Source organism: Oncorhynchus nerka, linkage group LG8, assembly GCF_034236695.1.
Source record: "Oncorhynchus nerka isolate Pitt River linkage group LG8, Oner_Uvic_2.0, whole genome shotgun sequence".
In the NCBI taxonomy this organism is placed as follows: Eukaryota; Metazoa; Chordata; class Actinopteri; order Salmoniformes; family Salmonidae; genus Oncorhynchus; species Oncorhynchus nerka.
The window spans coordinates 37,051,700-37,068,801 of NC_088403.1; the positions used below are offsets into that span (position 1 = coordinate 37,051,700).

Consider the following 17,102-nt stretch of genomic DNA (forward strand, 5'->3'; position numbering starts at 1 on the left):
GGGAAGTCAAATACGTGACAAATTGACTTTTTTTCAATTAATGTTATACTTAAAAATAAAAAAAATGCAGGACATTGTGTGGTTACAGGATGAGGGCTAAAGGGCCCAAATGCAGGACTTTCTAGCACAATTCGGGACAGTTGCTTGCCACGAGAGATTTGATCCTTCTATTATGGTCCTTCTTTCAACACCTCAGGCAAATAGTCTGATCAGCAGGCAGTGAACACTGTAGAGAGACACACAGAAGGACAGCTACACATTTATCAACATAATGAGTGTTCGTTTCCAGTCTGACTTTACGGTCCATATCACAGATGTAAAACTAATGGAATGCAGATCAAGTTCCAAGTTCAGAAACTTTATTGCCCATTTTAGAGTAAAAATGGAGATTGGTATTTAGATTTCACGTGGTTTGGTGACAGAAACACTGGTGATGGGACTTGGAATGGTCCGTTAGTAGTGAGACAGTTGTTAATGCAGTATGGAGACCCCGACTTTAATAAAAATTCAACTCAGATGATGCTGCAAGGACCATACAGATTTTATTTTCAAGTCAGTCACACTGGTGATTCAAATAATATTTGAATAGGCCCAACTGTGCATGCACTGCCCATCAGGCAATCCAGACAGACGCAACCAAACACTTAACCATATTTACTTTAAAATATATACTATTGAAGTCACCTACTAATATTGTGTCTAGCAGTGAAAGAAAGCAGCCAACTTCTCTCCGTCTTCTTTTTTTCTTTATTTTTGGGGGGAGATCGGGGTTATCACCATCAATTATCTCAGCCGCTCATTTGCTGACTCATTCCAAGAACAATTACTAGAGAGGAAAAGGGCAATAAATGAATGGACTTGTATTTTAATTAAAAGGGAATAGGCTCTTAACAGTGGAAGGGATATTAAATTAGATAAACTAGAATTACACAGCCATGCCTCATTGGCAAAGTATAATGGAGCATAAAGTAAATGTGTTCAGGAGGAAAGCCACTGTTGTACTATATAAAGACCTCTACTGATGTTGTGGTGGTGGAGGGAGAGCCACCATCATGCTATATAAAGACCTCTACTGATGTTGTGGTGGTGGAGGGAGAGCCACCATCATGCTATATAAAGATCTCTACTGATGTTGTGGTGGTGGAGGGAGAGCCACCATCATGCTATCAAAAGATCTCTACTGATGTTGTGGTGGTGGAGGGAGAGCCACCATCATGCTATAAAAAGATCTCGACTGATGTTGTGGTGGTGGAGGGAGAGCCACCATCATGCTATCAAAAGATCTCTACTGATGTTGTGGTGGTGGAGGGAGAGCCACCATCATGCTATAAAAAGATCTCTACTGATGTTGTGGTGGAAGATATGGGACCACTGTGTATGTGTGTGTTTGCGCGTGGGTAAACCTCAAACTCCTAAATCTCTTAACAAAACCAACAGATTCAAATTATGAATAGCGTACCTGACATGTATTGCCACATGAGGCATGATCTCCTCATCACAGTTCCAGTTGCTATGGCCTGTGTCGTAGCTGGGATGGGCCGTACAGACCTGGTTACAGATCTTCTTCCCACTGGTCTCACTCGGGTCCACCTCTGAGATCACATTGCTGTGCTTCGGAACAAACCGGATCTCCCGCACACGGTGCACCTCCATGAAGGACATGTCAAACTGTGGAGGCAGAGAGGGAGGGATGGAGGGAAGTTAGGGGAGGGAGGAATGGAGAGAGAGAGGGAGAGATGGATGGATAGAGGTAGGAATAAGGAGAAGGGAGTAAAGACATGAGGGGATGGATAGAGAGTAGGGAAAAGAGGCAGAAAAGAAGGGGTCAATCAACAGTGCCAAAGATCTCAATCTTTCACTGCCCCAGAAAACAATCTCTTTATCCCCCCCCATCACTACTCAGTTCCACTCCACAGACTGTCTGAGAGGAGAGGAGCGATTTATTCTCCATCAGACTTACTTTATGACTGGGCCTGGTTAGTATTCACACCAAGTTTCCCCTAAAAAGCTTTCTGTCAAAACTATGAATACACCTAGTGGCCTCTCACTCCTTGTTTCTCTCCTTGGTGGATGGGCTATGCAGATATAACAGAGGTATAATGCAATGAACATCCTACCATCCCGCGTGTGCGTGTGCATGTAGGAGGATGATGCAAGCTATCCAGAGCACTTTGTAGAATTGGGATATCACTTTGTAGAATTGGGATATTTACGAAAAGTGAGAGAGCAAGAGTGGGAAGCAAGAGCATGTCTGAATTGAGGTATACCCCGATTTAGAAAGAGCTGTGTCAGCAAACTAAACCATGAGGTGTGCAAGCAAAGTACAGGGAAACTCTCTCCCACTCAATCTCCATCTCTCTGTGAAAGCTGAGTAACCCATGACATGCAGTACATGGGAGTGACTGAGTGAGTAAGTGACTGAGGCATTCTCCATCTCCTCCTGAACTCCTTGTGACTTTCAAAAGTTTTACTGGCTTGATCCATAATACATTACCTGAGATTAATATGGTTTGGAAAAAAATCTGTATTTACTTAGCAAGTAACTTTGCTAAATCTTCTAACTTTTGGGGGGGAGGGGGTGATATCCCCCTCTGATTGAATCATCTTACATCTAATTATCTTTTATGATTGTCAAAATCAATAAATAATAGCAAAACAATTCTCATTAACAACTCAGAGTTCCCTACATGGTCATCCTTGTTGGTGTGTCGTATGAGGTGTCGGAGGAAGTCGAGGCGGGAAGCTAGGATGGGCAACAGACAGAGCCGGGTCTGACCTCCCTGAGGCCCTAAACAAAAATTCTGCTAAAGGGCCCTCCTACCTGAACCGTGAGCCATGTAAACCATTTGCCATTGCCACACAGTCACACCTGATCCCCCAGTGCTCCCACTACAATCCCCCTCCTTTAAAACAGTTTGCTCCACCTGTCAATCTAAGAATAAGTAGACCTATACAGACAAAGGTATAAACAAACAATTTTAATGAATAGAATATTTTCTATAGAATCTTAAGATAAGTGAATATTAACGTGAACATCAATAAGAAATTGTAGAAAATATCAAACGTAGAAAATAATCAAATATAACACTGAGCTTTGGCTCTGCTGCCTGGCAATTAGTCCAGTCCTCACAGTATTATACAATTAGCTTTGTCTATACAATGTAAACATAAGCCTATAAGCTCTGGCTGCAGCTGTATGTCTTAAAATAGTCAAATAAAACCAATACAGCTGTTTGATTTGCTTTGGCTATACAATGTAAACATAAACCTATAGGCTCTGGCTGCAGCTACATGTCTCAAAATAGTAAAATAAAACCTATACATCTGTGTGATTAACTTTGGTTCCCTCTGCAGTCTGGGCATTTCCAGCATCAGCACCAGTCTATCTGGACTGCCTGGAAGAAGTTGAGAAAGTATGTCACATAGTTAGTTAAGCAGTCATTTACACAAATGCACTTCTGCCATACAATCTTAAATGTCACGAAGAATGTAAACATTTCAATGTTTGAATTCAAATCTTACCATCAAAATATTCCTCTTCTGCACTTCGAGAAAAATCATCAATGATGTCATCATAGGACATGTGTTTCCCCACGTCATGATTTATGCTCATGATGGCCAGACCACACAAACGTTCCTGTGACATGGAAGACCTCAGGTTGTCACATTGGACGACGCTGGAGAGACGAAGCATGTATGGGGAGTAAAACGTTTCATAAAGAATGGACATGGAACGAGACAGTAACAGCGTCAGCAAACTAATAATACAGACATAAAAAACAATTCATGCAGAAGCGGGAAACAGAGGGGGGAGCGGGAGCAGACGTGACAGTATCCCCCTCTAAGGGCGCCACCCGGTGTCCCACCTGGGGGAACCGGCCCGAGGCATGGGCGCTGGGGCAAGACGGTTGGGGCTTGGAAGCGTGAGAGTCTGGCGAGCCGTGTGAGGCATGGAAGCCCGATGATCCGGCTGAGGCAAGACGCCTGTCAATCTCACTGCAGAGGGGGAGCCCGAAGATCCGGTGGAGTGTGAAGTTTGATGGGAAGCCGCTGAGCCAACCGAGGCAAGGAAACCGCTTAAGCCAGCCAGGGCGTGAAAGCCCGACGTGCTGGCTTATGCACTCCCGGGTCCATCGACGGCGGAATCAACCCCAACGTCACCAACAAAACAAAAAGCAAACAAAAAAGACTCTTGGACCGGCCAGGCGAACAAGAACTGACCGTCCGGCTGAGGCCCGACGGGAACAGACCTGTCACAGGTAGCTTTTGATGAGCTTTAATTTTGAAAAGCTCCTCTCTGCTGATGCTACTGTTACTGGTAGGGTGACTGCAATTCTTAGGGCTATCCAAAGGTTAGACTAGAGTTCCTCCAGGTTTTTCTCACAGAGAAAGGAAAGCAGCTCAAAGGCAGTCAGGTACATTCTGAATCTCGTGTGCCAGATCCATTCCACTGAAGGTTAGAGTGTTTTCAAGCTTCCATGCAGTGAACCTTTAAAGATTCACTGGACATCTGAGAGGCAGTGCGGAAGTTCAGCAGAACTCCATATTTGGTTTTCACCTGGTTGAGTGTTCCAAAACTCATGAATATCACAGCAGTGACATTAAGTAGTTGACTTGAAGGTTTTCAGTGCATCAGTCACTGGTTCATCAGCGACCTCATAGATGAAATGCCTCTTGCTGTTTCTCAGTCTCTTCTCTTTCAGAACATTCTCCACATTCATTTCTTCAAAAATGCTTTTGGTTGTTGTCTGGGTCACAGAGAATCCAGTTTCCCGGTATGTAGTGGGGGAGGCCTTTGCATTTGAGATTAAATTCACTGCGAATTTACTGAATTGAGACATATTGGAGGAGCTTGTTCACCTTGTTTGTCATTGTCAGTATCTCACACCATACAACACAGCAAATCAATAAGCGGTAGGACCCAACTTCCTCTGCAAGCACTTGTGCTTCCACTTTGGCCACAGGATCGTTGATCATCTGTCTGGCTTCCAGTAATGCCTCCCGAACCTCAGAAGCCTGATACCTGATTGCATGAACACTTTGGAGCCTACTCTCCCATCTTATGTCACTCCATGACTTCAGTTATGTTCACGTGTTTCTTAAAAACACTCTTAAGTGTGAATCTCTGAATGCTAGGCTTCTGCATCTTTTGAAGATTTGGCAGCATCTGCAATGATAAGGTTTAGAGTATGTGCTCCACATGGGACGATTTCTTTGAGCAGTCTGGCTTGTACTCCTTGGTGCTTGCCCTTCATGTTTGGCCCCATTATCATAAGCTTGCCCTCTGCAATCTTCAAATGGAATCTTCAGCTTGTTCAGCTTATCTAAGATGACAGTGGACAGGTTCAAGCCTGTTGTAAAACCTCAACATTCACAAAGCCGAGGAAGTGCTCCTTGATCTCTGGCTTTCCCTTTAAAGCCACACTTCTCAGAATAATTTACATTTTCTCCTGGTGACCAATGTCAGGTGTACAGTCCAAGATGATGAAGAAGTACTTTGAGTCTCTTGAGTCACTATTGCTTCCAGAATCTTGTCACTCACAATCTATATCAGCTCATTCTGTGTGCGCTTCCCAAGGTAATGAGCATGTGTCTCCATCTTTACTTTTTCTGAGAGATTTTCCATTATGGGGTCAAATTTGCTAGTAATTCAACCTCTTTTAGGAAGTTTCCATTATCTGATTGGAAGAATGCTAGGCTTCTTTCAGCCAGAGACTGGGTGATACTTATTAAACGTGTAAGGACATCCCGCTATCTTTCTTTCAGCCTCCAAAATTGTCATTTGTATCTGGTCGAGAGTCTGTCCCGACTTCGGCGCAGATCAAGTTCTCTCCACTTAATCATATTGTTTGTGTGTTCAGGACTACCCTCGTGGTGTTTCAGAATGGCGTTGATATTTGAGCAGTCATTCACGCCTTCCTTTATTATTTTATAGTCTTTTGTAGAAAAGAGCTTACAGCTAAAACAATACACAACTTGCTCAGCTCATCTTTCCCCCATTTGACAGCTGTCTCTGTAATAAGCCTGAATGGAAACCTCTTCTAGACTTGTCTTTAGGGTAAGAAAAATCCAGTCCTGGTTTGAATGGACCACTGAGCACTAACTCAGTCCTCATAAAGTCTGTTAAGACTGGGGGCCAATCTGCTGGGGCATTTTGTGGAGCAGCAACTGTTCTATTGCGGTCTGAGCTGCTAGTATCTGATGCTGGCTGTACACCTCTGGTTTGTGCTAGTACTGGCTGAGGCTGCCTGTACTTCACCTGGATCTGTGTTAGTACTGGCTGAGGCTGGATGTGGATTAACTGTGCTTGTACTGGCTGATGATCCAGCATCTCCTCTGCTGAGAAACGTAAGCATAGCACCTGTAAACTATAGATAACAATACTAGTATTAATTTTATCAGCTGCATCAGGCCCATTCAAACTGGCTCTCCCAGATTTCCTTTTATATATTTTCAAACATAAAATACTATTTATACTATGGCTTGGCTGAGTAATTTATGGTTATTATTTACTGAGGGATGTGTTTCCATATTGCCCAGTATGCCCAGCTAATCAACATTTTTAATTCAATATATAAATCAATAGTTAATGTCAATCCATTGCTTTCCATCTTGCATTAGTCCAGAGTTGTAACTAAACCTTGACCGAGTGACTAGATAATAATTTTCTTGTTTTAAAATGATGTGCGCCTATGAGGAGTACCGTCACTCCCATATATTTTCTGGACTGGTCCCCACAGAGGTTGCTGCTGGAAAGGCGAGGTTCATTTCGTGCACGCACATATGAACGCATGTTCACGCGCAACGCGGTTATCTTTTCCGAGCTGCAGTTTATAAACACCATTGTCCGTTGGCGTTTGTCAAACGTAATAAATAGTTTTATTTCACTCTCACTTTTGTTAGGCACAAGTTCACAGAACACAGCCTTGGAAGTGGCTGGCAAGCAAGCAAGACACAGACAGACCAAGAGATGCACTACCCAGCTAGGTTAGCAAGACAAACTAGAGAGAGATGCACTGCAAGCTAGCACATCAACTTAACGTTACTGCTATTTGCTGACATCAAACTTGGAGAGGAGAGAACACAAGTTTACCTGATTGCTGTTCTCACAATTCACTCTCATGGTGTTTTGTTCTCTCTTTTCGTGACCAGAAGGATACTTCCACTTCATCCTCTCATCGAAGTTGTAAACATTGACACCCGCTTTGACACAAGGGGGAGGCGGGCCCTGGCGTAATTTGCAGGGTCCTACTTGTGTAGTGAGTGTATAGGGCCGCCCGGTTCTGGCAACAGGCCTCTTGGGCTGCAAGGACAGGCACAGCTCATGCCGGCAGCGTTGATTGCTAGGAACTTCCCCCGGATCAACCGCCATACACAATCACCGCTCGTCTCTATAAACACAAGGAGTTGATCGATTAAATGTGTCATTCCTTTGGGGAAATTCTTCCTGCATTGCTGTGCCTGTAATACAGGAAGTACCAGCGACTCACTCAATACGGAAGTATTGATAACATGAATGCAACACTACAGGACTGTTTTGCTAGCACAGACTGGAATGTGTTCCGTGATTCATTTAAAGGCATTGATTAATACACCACCTCAGTCATCGGCTTCATCAATAAGTGCATTGATGATGTCGTCCCCACAATGACTGTACATACATATCCCAACCAGAAGTCATGGATTACAGGCAACATCTGCATCAAGCTAAAGGCTAGAGCTGCCGCTTTCAAGGAGTGGGAGACTAATCCGGACGCTTATAAGAGATACCGCTATGCCCTCAGACGAACCATCAAACAAGGAAAGCTTCAATTCAGGATTAAGATTGAATCCTACTACACCGGCTCTGACGCTTGTCAAATGTGGCAAGGCTTGAAAACTATTACGGACTACAAAGCGAAACCCAGGCGTGAGCTGCCCAGTGACGCGAGCCTACCAGACGAGCTAAATGCCTCTTTTGTGTTCGCTTCAAGGAAAGCAACACTGAAGCATGCACAAGAGCACCAGCTGTTCTGGATGACTGTGATAACGCTCTCGGTAGCCGGTGTTAACAAAACCTTTAAACAGGTCAACATTCACAAAGCTGCTGGGCCAGATGGATTACCAGGACCTGTACTCAAAGCATGCTTGTACCAACTGTCAAGTGTCTTCACTGACATTTTCAACCTCTCCCTGACAGAGTCTGTAATACCTACATGTTTCAAACAGACCACCATAGTCCCTGTGCCCAAGGAAGCGAAGGTAACCTGCCTAAATGATTACCGCCCCGTGGCACTCACGTTGGTAGCCATGAAGTGCTTTGAAAGTCTGGTCATGGCTCACATCAACAGCATGCTCCCCGACACTCTAGAGTCTAGAGTCTAGACCAACTCCAATTCGCATACCGCCCCTACAGATCCACAGATGACGCAATCTCAATCACACTCCACACTGCCCTTTCTCACCTGGACAAAATTAACACCTATGTGAGAATGCTGTTCATTGACTACAGCTCAGCATTTAACACCATAATGCCCACAAAGCTCATCACTAAGTGTGTACTTAGTCCTCTCCTGTATTCCCTGTTCACCCACGACTGCGTGGCCAAACGCGACTCCAACACCATCATTAAGTTTGCTGACGACACGACAGTGGTAGGTCTGATCACCGACAACGATGAGACAGCCTATAGGGAGGAGGTCAGAGAACTGGCAGTGTGGTGCCAGGACAACAACCTTTCCCTCAACGTGAGCAAGACTAAGAAGCTGATCGTGGACTACAGGAAAAGGTGGGCCGAATAGGCCCCCATTAACATCGACGGGGCTGTAGTGGAGCAGGTCGAGAGTTTCAAGTTCCTTGGTGTCCACATCACTAACGAACTATCATGGTCCAAACATACTAAGACAGTCGTGAAGAGGGCATGACAACAGCCCAGTACATCACTGAGGCCAAGCTTCCTGCCATCCAGGACCTGTATAAAATGCGATGTGAGAGGAAAGCGCATAAAATTGTCAGAGACTCCAGACACCCAAGTTATAGACTGTTTTCTCTGCTACCTTACAGCGAGCGGTACCGGAGCGCCAAGTCTAGGACCAAAATTCTCCTCAACAGCTTCTATCCCCAAGCCATAAGACTGCTGAACAATTCATAAAATCGCTACCGGACAATTTACATTGACACCCTCCCTTTTGTACACTGCTTCGCCCCCACTTACATGTACAGATTACCTCAACTAGCCTGTACCCCCGCACACTGACCGGTGCCCCCGCCTTGTTATTGTTATTCTTATTGTGTTACTTTTTATTATAGCCTAGTTGGTAAATATTTTCTTCTTCTTGAACTGCAATGTTGGTTAAGGGCTTGTAAGGGCTTGTAAGTAAGCATTTCTGTCACGGATCCCTTCAGAACTTTCATTGCGCACACCTGTCCCCTATTCCCACTGATTTGTACTGGTATAAGTGTGCCCTTTGGTTTCCATTGGGCTGTTGATTATTGTTACAATGTCCGTTGGTGTGTGTGAGTACCTGTGCTGTGAGTTTTGGGCTTTCGTGCCCTTGTGGATTGCGCATATGATTACGGGTCTCTTCCCATGTGTTAATCATTTTGCGCGTGTGTCTTTATTCGAGGTACTCCTCGCTCTTTTGTTTTGGGTTTCAACCCTGTGTTTTGTATACGTGTTTGTTTGGTCTTTGTCCCCGTGCTCTAACATGGCACACCGTAATTTGGGACGTAATTTTCAAAAACTTTTACGCATTCCTGCGGCTGTCTACTGAATCATTGTTATCAACGTGACAATTTCACTGTAAAGTCTACACTTGTTGTAATTGGCGCATGTGACAAATAAAGTTTGATTTGATTTGTAGAATGCTAGTCAAATATAAACACTCTTGTTAACTCTTTGGGGTACTCTAAAATCAGGAACAAGGCTGGACAAAATATTGTGTTATTACACTCTTGTGATGCCACTAGGTAACACTCAGGTGAATCAAAGTCTTCTGCCATTCAATTAGTGGTTGAGTGGTTTAATGGGGGATATACAGTAACTCCAAAATGCCTGAGTGTTTTACAATATTATATCTGATCCCAGGGGGAATATATGTGATCCGAGGCCATAAAAGCTTAATTCTTCTTCTTCTTATCTCATATAACAAAATCACAGGAGCTAAAACCTGAACCAACATGAAGTCCACGGGGATTAAAAAACAAATCATTGGGTATGTGTCCCATTTAATTGGAGGGTAAATGATTAGATGTCTTAAAAACGACCAATCTGATTATGATGAGACATTTACAAACTTTATTGTGGGACTTGGCATTGTCTTAGCTCGGGAACCTCTCAAGTGTCCCTCACACATTAGTATTTTGGGAGGCTTGTTTTCAATGAGGCACCCAGCCGGTGTCTTGCCCCATTGTTTAAGCAGTTGTTGGAGATTTCCTTGCCAAAATGAGCGCAGCAAGTTCCCCGCCAACTCTGATTAGTGGGGTTCGGTCTCCCTCTGTGTGTTTTGTGTGTGCGAGTGTGTGTCCCAGCTCCACAGGAACCTGTCGCCTCAGCCAGCGCTCCAGCCAGCCTCGACAGAGAAGCCTGAAATTAACACCAATTAGAGTCCCAGGAGAGGAGAAAGGGGATCTCTCTGTGGCTCTCAGTAAACATGACTTATCCTCCTATCTGCTGCTCGGAATAAACAAATGCTGGATGAGAAGAGAGTTTCCCATTTCCCAATAGTGGGGACTGTAGTGTGTGTATGTGCGGTGTTAGTGAGTTTGGGGGGGTAGATAATGGTTTGTGATGAGAAGAGTGGGCTGTGAGGAGTGTGTGTGTGTGTGTGTGTGTGTGTGTGTGTGTGTGTGTGTGTGTGTGTGTGTGTGTGTGTGTGTGTGTGTGTGTGTGTGTTCAACACCAAACAGTCTACTCTGACTGTCTGTAGGGTGTCATGGCAGTGAGGGAGAGACAGACAGACGAGGGACAGACATGGGGACAGGAAGGACATCATGCTTATGGCTGGATAATGGACAGCTTTATTAACAGACATGGCAACCGGGAAAAGACTACACACAGCACAGACTTACAGAGGGATATAACCTCTTACCCTTGTCAGAGTCCTCTTCAGCCATCTAGTAGACATGATCCCCTAAGAGGGGCTGCCTATTGTTGGCAACCTGCTCACAGATATGGCACCCAGTTCTGCACTTGACCTTGTCTCTATGTTTCCCCAGGTTTGTCCTCAGCGAGCAGGAAAGCGACAGTCCCTTCATAATACTGATGGGTCAGGAACATCATTAGACCTGCAACAGAAGCAGTGCGTGGCTTTGGAAATCATGATGGTGACATTGTGTGAAATATTTAGTTTCTCCACTCATTCTTCCCTTTCTCTGTTGGTCATATTTGGAAATAGATTTTTTTTTCAATTACATAACATAGTAACTAATAATAATACCATTCTTACATTGTTTGACTGCAATTGTAACTACATTTTAATAATGTGGTAATTACATTTTAATAACAATTATAACTCCATTATTTACCTGAGAGATCGTATCTGGGAGGCCCCATCCAGCACTTCCTCTCGCAGTCCGTCAGGAGGTCTCCGTAGAAACCGTATCCGAGCAGCGAGACTTACCTGAGGAAGGTGTTGTTGTGACGGACAGAACACACGTCCATGAGTTGGGAGTCACCTGGAGGAGGAACAAACAGAACAGACAGAAAGGGCCTTATTCAACGGGTTGGAAAATGTCACAGAGCACTCAAAATAGAATAGTATTGGAGTCAGAGTCAGGGTGAATTCCAATTCAATATCAGTCCCCCTTCTAGTAGCCCTTCTATTGTTATTTACTGCTGCTCTTTAAGTTGTTATTTAAGTTGTTATTCTTATCTCATACTTTTTTTAAGGTATATTCTTAAATCTGCATTGTTGGTTATAAGGGCTTGTAAAGTAAGCATTTCACTGTAAGGTCTACACCGGTTGTATGTGACAAATAACATTTGAATCAATTTTTTTATTAGGCAGAAAAGAGGTGATTATGTATCAGAGCCAAAGAAAGATATCATAGCCAATGGGTCTGTCTGGGTCTGGTCAATTAGCACTCACTACACAATAAATGAGGGGAAAGCGAGAAGCAGACCCTGCCTGGCACTTGAGAGAAATGTTCAGTTTTACTTTGAAATCTCTGATTTTATATTATGGTAATAGGTCTCTATCGACCGTGCACTACCGTTTAGCCGGGGGACAGTAATTTCAGGCATATCTGTCACAGTTTGATAATTCACTATCTGTTGAGACGCACCAACGACACCAAGACAGACTGGTGAGGAGACTAGGAGACTTATTTCCTATTTCCATCTCTACAGCTAGACAGCAGACTGATGCTAGGGATGCTTCCCAAATGGCACCCTATTCCCTAATAGGCCCTGATCCAAAGTATTGTACTATATAGGGAATAGGGTGCTATTTGGGATGCAAGCTAGATGTTTTCAGCTGACTCAGTGAACCGGGACAGAGCAGAAAGCAGCCAGGGAAATCAGCCCTGCCGTTTACAGATGGACACAGAGATAAGTACGAAGATGAGTTATCTTCCTCTCTTCATCATTGCTTAGTAATCACACTCCTACCTTTTCATATTGCTCTTATGAAGAATCTTTGACAATAACACAGCAGACTGATTTGCTTCTCCAATACTTTCTGAAAAGTTCTTGAATTTAAATGAAAACTTACTGTAGTGCTACAGACTGGTTTACACTTCCTTATTTCTTACTCAAGTGAAGACATCTGTATGAAGGAAGCCTGGCTGCCTTGGGTGTGTGACTGTGTGAGCCAAGCATGTACTCATGATCAAACAACAAATCTTAGCACCCAGCCAAAATATTCACAGAAGAGAGGAAACTAGCTACTCTCTCAGCTAAATATATCCCTCTGTGGATTTCCAGATTCTTATCGAAGAGATATTTTCTGCAGTTTTGACTCACTTCCTCATTTGAATCTTTCCAAAGCTTCTCTCACTATCTCTGTCTGCCTAACTAACAGACTAACAGTCAAGGTTCAGTCATTTACCTGAACATAGTACCTAGAAAATATGTGATAAGACAATGTGTTGAATTACACACAGCCACTAGGTATCTAAGTAGGTTACCTGATAAAACTGGGGGGACTTGGATACTCTAACCAAGGCTGTATGTGTGCTGTGTTGCTCATATTAGTCAGTGAAAGTCTATTTGATACTGAGAGGTTTTGCTCGCTATCTTACCACATGTCTAATTAATACATCATTATTACTTTGAGTTATTATTATCAGCCTCAAAAATTATATAATGATTGATTGATAGGTAACAATATTTAAAAGGTTTATACAGCCTGAGCAGTGGCAGCAGAAGAGGCCACACTTGACCTCATGAAACCTGTCAGTGAGAAACCAACCAAGGCAAATGCACAACAAAAACTGTGATACTGTGAGTCCTTTTCTCTAGATATAGATGTCAACTGGCTTATACTTTGGTGACAAAAAATGATTTCACCTTCATCTGACTGACCGGGAAAAGGCTGTAATTCTGGACCCCAGCAGCAGCAGGCACTTGATGCTAAGAAGTAGCATTAACCTATAGAATCACTGAAGCTATAGGAAAGGGAAAGGGGATACCTAGTCAGTTGTACAACTGAATGCCTTCAACTGAAATGTGTCTTCCGCATTTAACCCAACCCCTCTGAATCAGAGGCGGGGGCTGCCTTAATCAACATCCACGTCTTCGGGGAACAGTGGGTTTGTCACGACTTCTGCTGAAGTCAATGCCTCTCCTGCGCTGGGTTATGGTAACCCGTATTGTTATTTCGTGTTCACTTTGCTGTGTGTTTTACGTTCGCCTAACTAAAAGGCTCAGTTGGCTACCCAATATCTGCTCTCCTGCACCTGACTCCCTTACACCCATTTACGCATACCTGACAGGGTTAACTGCCTTGTTCAGGGGCAGAATGGCAGATTTTTACCTTGTCAGCTCGGGGTTCAATCCAGCAACCTTTCGGTTACTGGCCCAACGCTCTAAGGCCTAACCAGCTGTGATTTGATTCTCCTCCTCTATCTTCAACCTTAGGTATTGTGAAGTAAATGATTTTACGGTGGTGAAATATATTATTTTAAAAAGTGTCACGCAGCACAACAGGCCCCCTCTTAATGCAGTTTTGAGTGATAGAGACTTCACAACCCCCTGTAGGACCCCGTGTCCCGTTGCTATTGGGATTCCTTCCCGTAACTCAGCAACAGCCAGATAACAGAACACGGGAGCTGAAGGTAGCCACTGTGAGAGTCAATCATAGCCATGGCCACTAACAGTTATAACACAGTCTATGTGCTATAACTGGCCTTTACCTTACCTTCTCCCCTTCTTTCCTCTTCTCCTTTTCTCCCCCCCTCACCTGCAGGGATGATTCCAATGCGGAGCACACATGAAACCAGGTCCTGGTTCGATTGGTTCTGGTCCACTCTGGAATCATTCTGGGTCCAGGCCGTGGACAACCTCGCTGAACATCCCGTCCCCTCCCACACACACCACCCTGATCAGGGACACACACACCCACGATGCATGAAAACACTACTTTGAGACCAGCCTTAGTGTCTATTGTTTTTTGTTATTTCCCTTCAATTTGTGTCCTATTAAGACCTAGACAACCAGGTGAGGGGATTTCCTAACTAATCAGTGACCTTAATTGATCAATCAAGTACAAACCCGTAAAAAAACCCGCAGACACTCTGTCCCCCTAAGCTTTCGTCTTAATGTTGTTGTTGCATTGATGCTGCCATTAATGTCCACTTTGCTCTCAGCAGTCCCCTTTCCTCAGATATGAATGCATTGTGGTTGGACATGGACTGTTTTGTACGGAAATCTTCACTTAGTGTTTTGCACCAACAAAGTCATTTCTGACCGAGATAATAAAGTCTATGCCAGGTGATTGAAGTGTCTTCCTGCAAGGTCTACAACTCACCCGTCACATTGCTTCAGATCTACCTCCGTCTTCAAGTGATCCCTGGCATGATTGGCACTCTCCGTAACTATGGCAACAAGTTATATGGTCAGTATTAGAAACCCATGACGAATATCTCACAAGCTTGTCAAGATGTTGCACATACAACACAAAATAGTTAAGCCAAGAATCCTGCACACAGTATTTCTCCTCCCATTGTCTAAAAGGAAAAAAAGGTGTTCCAACTAATGGTGAAATGCCCACACCAATTAAAACACCTTGAGCTATGGGGCTGGGTCCAGACTTAAGCCCATGACGGTTCTATGGTCGCGAGCTGCCAATACCCTAGACCAGGGACTGGCAACTCCAGTTCTCGGGGGCCTGATTGGTGTCACACTTTTGCCCCAGCCCCAGCTAACACACCTGACTCCAATAATCAACTAATCATGATCTTCAGTTTAGAATGCAATTAGTTTAAATCAGCTGTGTTTGCTAGGGATGGGGAAAGGGTTAAACACCACTCCAGCCTCTGAGGACTGGAGTTGCCCATCCCTGCCCTAGACAATCCTTGATCTTCCCAACCTATGTGATGCCTCCCCCTGCCAGTACCCTAGACCCCTCAAACTCAACTCTGGACCTCGAAGCCAGTTCCAGTACGTGTTTTCATTATTCCCCTCTAATCAGGGTTCACGATTTAGACCTGGCATAACAAGTGGGTGCAATTAATTATCAGGTAGAACTGAAAATCAGCAGGCTCAGGACCTCATAGGGTGAGAGTTGAGTACCCCTGCCCTAGATGATCCATGATCTTCTCAAAGCATCCCACGAATCATAGATGTGTTTGGAATGGATTCTCATGTTTATCGACTATCACAGCTTCCATTAGTGTTCCCTTGATGGATGGTGCTATAAATAAAACCATATTCTTGGGAGTGGTTGGCGGGTATAGGCTGTTTGCCAAGTCAACAAATAAATATTTGCCGGCCATAAATGCTCATTTGTTATTTAAATGTTAATGTAGGCCCTATGACAGTAAGTCACTGATCACGTCGGTGGAGATGGAGGCTCGGGAGAAGAGTGGTGCTGCTCTCTGCTCGTAAAGCCGCTTCCCACGCTGTTTTCCACCGTAGGGATTGATGTACACTAGCAAGCGTTTCGGTCGGCTGCCTGCAAAGTGAAGAAGAGTCTGGTTTGGTCATTAAAACGGAGGACTCAACATTTAGTTTAACGGATGGTAGTCTGTGACTGTCTGACAACTTCATGAAGTTTTCATTAACCAACAAAACTTTACAGAAATGCTCCGTCATCATCAAACTGAATTCCTCTGACTGATTCTCTTAATGTTCTATGGGAATAAATTGTTGGGATATTGAAGGCTAGATGAGCAAAAAGCATTGGAAAGGTACTTCTTTGTAAGATGCTAAATAGTATGCTAATGGTTTGGGTAAATGGTCCCACATTACACAGACAACACATTTATAGGGTTAGGCCTTCATAGATGTTTCACAAATTATGAACCTTTAAAGTTGGCGTTTGTTTAAAGTAGAGCCAGTAAAACAGTCTGCATTGAAAGAGGACACACTGAGTAGTGAGAGCTGGTTTTTGATGGTCTGGACCCACTGTTGACGCTGTGCCTCATCCAAGCAATGGAAGAGGATGTCTACACCGCCAGCAGGGATATTTGGTCCTCTCCATGTAGGACACTATAATTAGAAAAAGGTAAGAGAAATAGAGAAAGAGAGAGCGATAAAGACAGAGACTGAAAAACTGTAAAAAGTCCAGAAGGATTCTATCATTCCAACAAAAAAAGGAATTTCTGTCTTGTTAGGGTAGATTAAACAAAACAAAGATTTCTGCCTCCACAAACCATCCCATGCCAGATGATGTATCCCTCCACTACCTGTGAATGCAGACGGATACAACAGAACTTTATGCTTCCTTCGACCATCTTAGTTTGTTTGGTCGTCTTCTTTGGTCTCTCTGGCACCAACTATCTCAGACACCAGGAGAAAATGATGGTCTGCTGTAAACGTTAAGAAACAGCACAGAAAAACAGTTTAGTGGCCCATAATAACACATCAATTACAGAAAGGACAGTTTGACCTGCGGTCAGGATTAACAATTCAACGATAATAGAGATATGATATTAAAAGGCAAAGATAACCTGGGGTTAAC

At 43.8% G+C, this 17,102-nt stretch overlaps 1 protein-coding gene across 2 annotated transcripts; it reads right to left on the reverse strand.

The window, feature by feature from the left end:
- Positions 1-525: 525 nt before the first annotated feature.
- On the reverse strand, positions 526-12,951 carry LOC115133247 (ceramide kinase-like). Of its 2 annotated transcripts, XR_010464541.1 has the most exons (6): positions 12,693-12,951; positions 11,506-11,655; positions 11,070-11,265; positions 3,523-7,391; positions 1,460-3,395; positions 526-826 (listed from the first exon to the last, which is right to left on the reverse strand). XR_010464541.1 is itself a non-coding variant. In XM_065021763.1 (5 exons), the coding sequence occupies exons 3-5, from the start codon at positions 11,103-11,105 to the stop codon at positions 784-786; spliced, it is 288 nt and encodes a 95-aa protein (XP_064877835.1). In that variant the 5' UTR covers positions 11,106-11,265; positions 11,506-11,655; positions 12,693-12,946; the 3' UTR covers positions 526-783. The 2 variants fall into 2 exon arrangements, 1 of the variants encoding a protein (XP_064877835.1); XM_065021763.1 differs by lacking the exon at positions 3,523-7,391 and having other exon boundaries at positions 1,460-1,668; positions 12,693-12,946.
- Between the last annotated feature and the right edge of the window lie 4,151 nt (positions 12,952-17,102).

Bases quoted from the DNA above. Each gene is read 5' to 3' on its own strand.
- LOC115133247 (XM_065021763.1), bottom strand. From the start codon at position 11,105: ATGTCTACTAGATGGCTGAAGAGGACTCTGACAAGG. The intron at 1,669-11,069 runs GTAAGAGGTTAT...CTGCCTCCACAG, and splicing joins TGAAGAGGACTCTGACAAGG to TTTGACATGTCCTTCATGGA. The intron at 827-1,459 runs GTACGCTATTCA...TTTCCTCTCTAG, and splicing joins CATGTGGCAATACATGTCAG to TAATTGTTCTTGGAATGAGT.